General features: G+C 40.0%; 1 protein-coding gene across 1 annotated transcript in view; it reads left to right on the top strand.

Moving 5' to 3' along the window:
• The first annotated feature begins 1,493 nt into the window (after nt 1-1,493).
• The window catches only part of LOC109937677 (spondin-1), a 298,509-nt gene continuing 294,002 nt past the window's right edge, over nt 1,494-6,000 (top strand). Inside the window, exons 1-2 of the mRNA XM_048607183.1 lie at nt 1,494-2,006; nt 2,238-2,344. Coding sequence (XP_048463140.1) covers nt 1,796-2,006; nt 2,238-2,344 — 318 coding nt within the window. The 5' untranslated portion in view covers nt 1,494-1,795. The remainder of the gene's footprint in view (nt 2,007-2,237; nt 2,345-6,000) is intronic.

The following is a 6,000-nucleotide window of genomic DNA, read 5'->3' as shown; positions in this document are numbered from 1 at the left end:
GCCTACTTTGGATTCCAGCATCTGCAGTTTTCTTTTAGTCTCGAACATAAACCATAATGAGTTGCTGTGTTTACAGTGCTTACAAAGGTTTCTGCAATGACACATCTGGAGCCGAGAAGCGAAGCAGTTTGAAACAAACTGCAGTTATAGATTCTGAGGCATCATGGAAGAGTTGCTACTCCTTTATTTGGTCTGTAAACACAAAGAAATTTCTAAAATAAATAATTGATTACACGGTCTTGTTTTATTCACTGTCCTTAATCGTTTTGCGAATGGTTTTTGTTTTGTCCAAGCGAATTCCTTGCCCTCACAGTGGCAAGGCTTGAGGTTTGCACAAGTGCCTTGTGTCTGGGGGACCAGAATTGGCCACTGACAGCAGGTATGGCAGAGGGATCAAACTGAGTTAAAATGCACAAGGAGACATTTGTTGAAAAAAAAATCATAAGCACGACAAAGGATCCGTTCTCGCTCTCTGTCTCTGGTTTCTCTAACATGTCAAGATCAGATCTCTAAGCAGCACCTGGGATTCCAGCATCAAATGGAAGGGAGGTGTTCCCATAGAATGCAAATTGAACGCGTCCCCTTCACCCACCCAGAGTCCTGTAGCCGCTTGAGACTGAAGTCTGGTTCAAGAATTTAAAATAGAGACGTGCTCCCCTATTCCCTCAAAGTGGGACTGGGTTACCAACGAGATCTGTACTAAACAAGGCATAGTCTTTCCTTCCCTGTCGGTTTATTGGAATATGTTAAATCGCTCACATAGGTATACAATGTTGGAATGATCGAATTATACAACACAAGGAGGCCATTCGACCTGATGTGTCTATGCCGGCTCTTTCTAGGAGTTCTCCAGATAACCAATAGCCCCTGCTCGCCCTTTCACAGTAGCTCCATAAATCTCTCCCCACCGCGCCCACCCTCTTTCAAGGTTTCACCTACTTCCTTTTTGAAAGTTGAATCTTCTTCCACCGCCCTTTCGGGCAGTGAATCCCAGATCATTTTAAAAAAAACCACAACGTGCTGTTTTAAAAGTCATTTGTTGCCTTTCATTGGCAACTCTGCGATGAAATATGTATTGTTTGGTGCGAAATTTGCAAAAGCAATTAAATGAATCGCTTCTTACAATTTCAAGGAACGTTTAAATGTGGTTCCTGAACAACTACCACCCGCTCTCTCGTCTGCACTCGGACCCTGTTCATCCTTGTGTTCTAAACGGAGCCAAAGACTTTTTCGCTCGTCTCCCAGTCCTCCAGCTTGTTCAAAAGTTTGTGTGTGTGTGTGTGTGTGTGTGTTTTCAGGGACATGCAGTTCGGATCTTTTAAGCTGTGCCTTAGAAACGAGGCGCTCAGCGTTGTCAGTGCGTTTTTTTTTTGGGACCGTCATTTCTTTCAATTACCTTCAAACCTACCCCACCTTGCCACAGGGGAAAAAAAAACCCTCCTCCCCAATGTGACTATCCAGTTCACTGACACTGCGGGAGGATAAAACAGCGCACCGCGCAGTTGTACATAGTCCTGTAGGTGCTGTTTGCACCACTATTAAGCAAGGGAGTGTGTGTGTGTGTGTCTGTGTGCTGTGCTTGGGGTGGTGCTACACAGTTAACACGTGAAATCCGACTTTAAAAGCAGCAGCTGTGAAACTGACGGGTCTGGTCAATTTCACGCGAACTAGAACATTCCAAAAGCAGCGATTTCTGCTCCTGTCTGTTTCAGCTGTAGATCACAAGCACGCCACCAGCGTGAGAGAGAGACAGTCAAGAGAGTATAAGAGAAGACACACACACACACACACACACATGAACACGATGGACTTCTCTCTGCGCTCCTTCGCTCTTCTCCTCGCCCTTTCTGCGGTGATCGCTTCCTTTAACGACCAGAGCCCGGTCACCGACGGATACTGCAATCGTATCGTGAGGTCTCAGGGCAGCCGGAGGGACGGGAACACCGGATTCAGCCTCCAGATCGAAGGGAATCCCGAGTTCTACACCCCAGGCAGCACATACCGGGGTAAGCGATCCAGGCGCCTCCAGCACCAGTTCCCTCTCTCATATCTCAAAGCTGTGAGCTGCTTTCTCCTTCAAACCCAAATTTCACACTGTTAAGATACTTTCTTTAAAAAAAATGTCTTCACTCCTAACTGTCTTCTGCTAACTTTACAGGTATTGTATTGGCTGTGTGTTTTTTTTTGTCAGCTTCTTGTTTTATTTTTTTCTGTCTTTCTCTCTCTTGTTTTTCCAGTCACCCTCTCGGCCACAGTTCCGTCCTATTTCCGTGGATTCACGCTGATAGCCCTCAGGGACGGGGAGGACGGCGACAGGGAAGAGGAATATGCTGGTAACTTTCAGGTAGGATAAGCCACATCTCCCGGCGTCCCTCCACTCCGTCCTTTTAGCCCAGCTCACAGCGCACATCCCTCCGTGCAAAGGTAAACTCGGAAATGGCTAAATTGTTCAGTCCCACCTTTTTCAGATCGAGATGAACATTTGTTTGCGAGGCAGGGTCGATACCGAGAGAGAGAGAGAGAGTGTGTGTGTGTGTTTGTGACTTTGAACAAAATCATTATTCCCAATTACGAGACAGAGAGACGTCAGTCTTCTGCTGACATTGAAGTATGTGTGGGGTTCACTCTCAATGCCTCGCGAATTAATATATTTTTTAAAAAATATATTTATGATGTCTGTAAATGGGTATATGCCAATGTGTGTGTGTGAGAGAGTATGTGTACACAATTAACCTGCAGATTTGCTGACCTGAATGACGTTTCAGGAAAATGTCTGGTTTGCAGAGCCACTATTGAGAAATATTAAATAATTTCAGATTTGGATTACTTCTGTCCAAATATGAAAAGGAAGAGCAACGCTTTCATTTTTTAAAATTATTCAGTTGTCATTTCCCCTACATATGCATAACACTAAACCTTTAAGTGTGTGTTTGTATATCCTATATATCTGTGTGTATGGACACATGTGTCTTAAGTGTTGAGTGTCAGTATACATGTGAGTGTGTGTCAATGTAAAGAGACCTGAATGCAAATATCCTGTTATCAAAATAATATCGAAGTGATTTTGAATGGGAGCCAACATATAATCCGCATGCACAATTAAACTGCACAATCTAGAATCAGACAAGTGTCTGCTTTACAAAGACATTATAGGAAGGGATTAGTTAACTTCAGAATGGGATAGCTTTGACCAACTATAACAAAGAGAAATACTATTATTGTTTTTTTTTCAATTGTCATTTCTCAAACATTTAACCACTATCAACACTACGTTTGTGCTGTGCTGTCTTATAACCTGCATAGTAAATAATTTGAATAAAAACAAAATCATTCATTCGGATTAGAAATTATTAAGATTACATTCCTCTTTTATGTGTTATTTATTTTGTTTGGTTCTAATGATTTGATAGTTCAAAAATGATTTAGAACAAAAACTTATTTTTATAATTAGAAATTCAAATGGATTTGGATCTTGCCAGATTTCTGTTTGTCTTGCTCTTTCTTTTACTTTCACAGTGATGATTTGTTCTAATTTATTTCAAATTGGGATAAATGATTAAGACATTCATACAGCTCTGAAAGGTTGGCAAATTGCAAAGGACCTTTGGCACTCAGTTGTGGAATTCCATTCTGAAACCTCTTATCCGCTCCACATCATTTTTTATTCTGAATTGTCCTTTACAACCTACCTCTCTAATGAATCCTTTGCTCATCTGAACTAATGTCTTATGTGGCTCCATACAAAATTTTACCCTATAATGTTCCTGTAAGGTAATCTGGGATATTTTATTAGGTTAAAGGTGCTGTATAAATATATGTTGTTTTTAATAGAATAGTGGTTACTGAAACAGTAGGACTGCAATCAAATTTACATGATATAACACTCTGTTTAGATCTCCATCTAGAGCACTATTTTCACTTCCAAGAACTACCGCTTACATAGGAAGGATATATTGGTCTTTGTGGGAATGCAATGCAGATTTACTGAGACTTGATGGGTTAAATTATGAGGCCAGGTTATGGACTAGACTGGTATTGTCTTGCATATAGAAGATGAAGGGATGAAATTATTGAGATATTTAAGGTAGACAAAAGTGAATTTAGAGTCTAGAATAAGAAAGGGTGACCTTAAAGTTAGAGCTAGACTATTTAGGACCCACATCATTATGCAATATGTTAAGTACGTCTGGAATTTTCTCCTCCAAAAAGTTTTTTTCAAGTCAAATTTCTAGACAGATTGATGAGGTTAAGATACAGATCAGAAATTATCTAATTGAATGGTGGAACAGGCTCAAGGAGTTGAAAGACTATTCCTATTCCTGTTTTCCCGAACAGTAAAAGATACGTTTAATTCTGGGTAGGAATGTGTTGAGGTGGATGGAAGATACAGTTTATAACTTGCATTGTGTAAACACTGTAATCACTGGATTGGAGTGTATTACCTATAAAGAGAGGTTAGACAAACTTGGATTGTTTTCGCTAGAGCATCAGAGACTGAGTGGTGACATGTAGAAGTATATAAAATTGTGAGTGGCATCGATAGGGTGAATGGTCAGAGCTTTTTTCCAGGGCAGCAATGCTAAAGGGAGCATAAGCTTAAGGTGAGAGGGTAAAAGTTGAAATGATGTGAGGAAAGTTTTCTTTATACCTGAAGCATATAGAGGTGGTAGAAGAAGATATATTAGCAAAGTTTAAGAGGCATTTAGACAGACATGTAGACAGATGCAGGAATAGAGGGGTATGGACCACGTACAGGCGGATGCTATTAGTATAAACAGACATCATGGTCGGCAAAGAGATGGTGGACTGAAGGGCCTGTTCCTGTGCTGTACTGTTCTCTGTTATATATGTTTGTGTTGAATGCATTTAATCTTGAAGTTATGCTATAGGAAGTAGATTGTATGGATGTTGAAAACTTGACAACATTCTCTCCATCTTCACAGCATCAGCACAAGCACTACTTGATTAATTTTAAATGCATTAACATCTCTGCAAAAACTACAGCTGATCTTGTTCACCATATTAGCATAACAATGCTTGGTACAAATTTTTAGTCATTCATGGGATGTGGCCATCACTGGCAAATCAATTTTTTTTTTTTTTTGTTTTGCTGATGCATTTGAAGTGCTGTAGAGCTACGCTCTTGAACTACTGTAGTCCTTGTGGTGTAAGGCACACTCCCATTTCTGTGAGGGTCGAAGTTCTAGGATTCAAGTTCAGCAACAATGAAGGAATGGCTGGTGTATTTTGGTTTTTGTTTGGAAGTGGTGTTTTGCCCATTCACTTGCTGGCCTTGTTCTTCCAGAGATTTACACAGTGCACTTAATATTTTGAAATTCCCCAACGTGTTTCACAGTCATCAGTTCAAAATGTGACACTGAGCCCAAGATTCCTGGGTGATGGTGGAGAAAATTAAGTTTTAAAAGAATATTTTTAATCTCCTATTTGGACATCTTGTACATTTCAAACACAGGTAAGACTTGAAGGACCAGAGATAGTGACACTACTTTTGCGCCAAACAAGACTACCTAGCATGAAATCTAAATGATGGCAGAACTCAACAAATCAATTTAACTTGATTTTACCGTCTACCCTAAGCCTACCCTTAAAGATATAATTTATGCAACTGTGAAAATATCTTGTTGGCTTTATTCCATTTTAATTGCACCACAACAACTATAATTAGGGGATAGATTTCAGTGTCTAATCTATCAATCACTTAAAATTGCTAGGAAATATGAATGATTACACTACTTCTAAATGTATTCATTGATTAGTTTATCCTGAATGGATACCACATGCCACTTGAGAATATGTATAATCTATTTTATATTGGTTCCTGCACAGTTGTTACGTAAGCGTTTTTGAAATAAGTTAATGCCTAACAAATGCTAATAACTAGGGACAGCTGTAGCTCAGAGGGAAGTACTTTTGAAAGTCATGAGATCAAATCTTCCTCCAGAGACTCGAACACATAGTCCAGTTATACATGCCTGGTGC

Source organism: Rhincodon typus, chromosome 17 (genome assembly GCF_021869965.1).
Source record: "Rhincodon typus isolate 14 chromosome 17, sRhiTyp1.1, whole genome shotgun sequence".
NCBI lineage: Eukaryota > Metazoa > Chordata > Chondrichthyes > Orectolobiformes > Rhincodontidae > Rhincodon > Rhincodon typus.
This window is presented reverse-complemented; position numbering and strand designations above follow the sequence as displayed.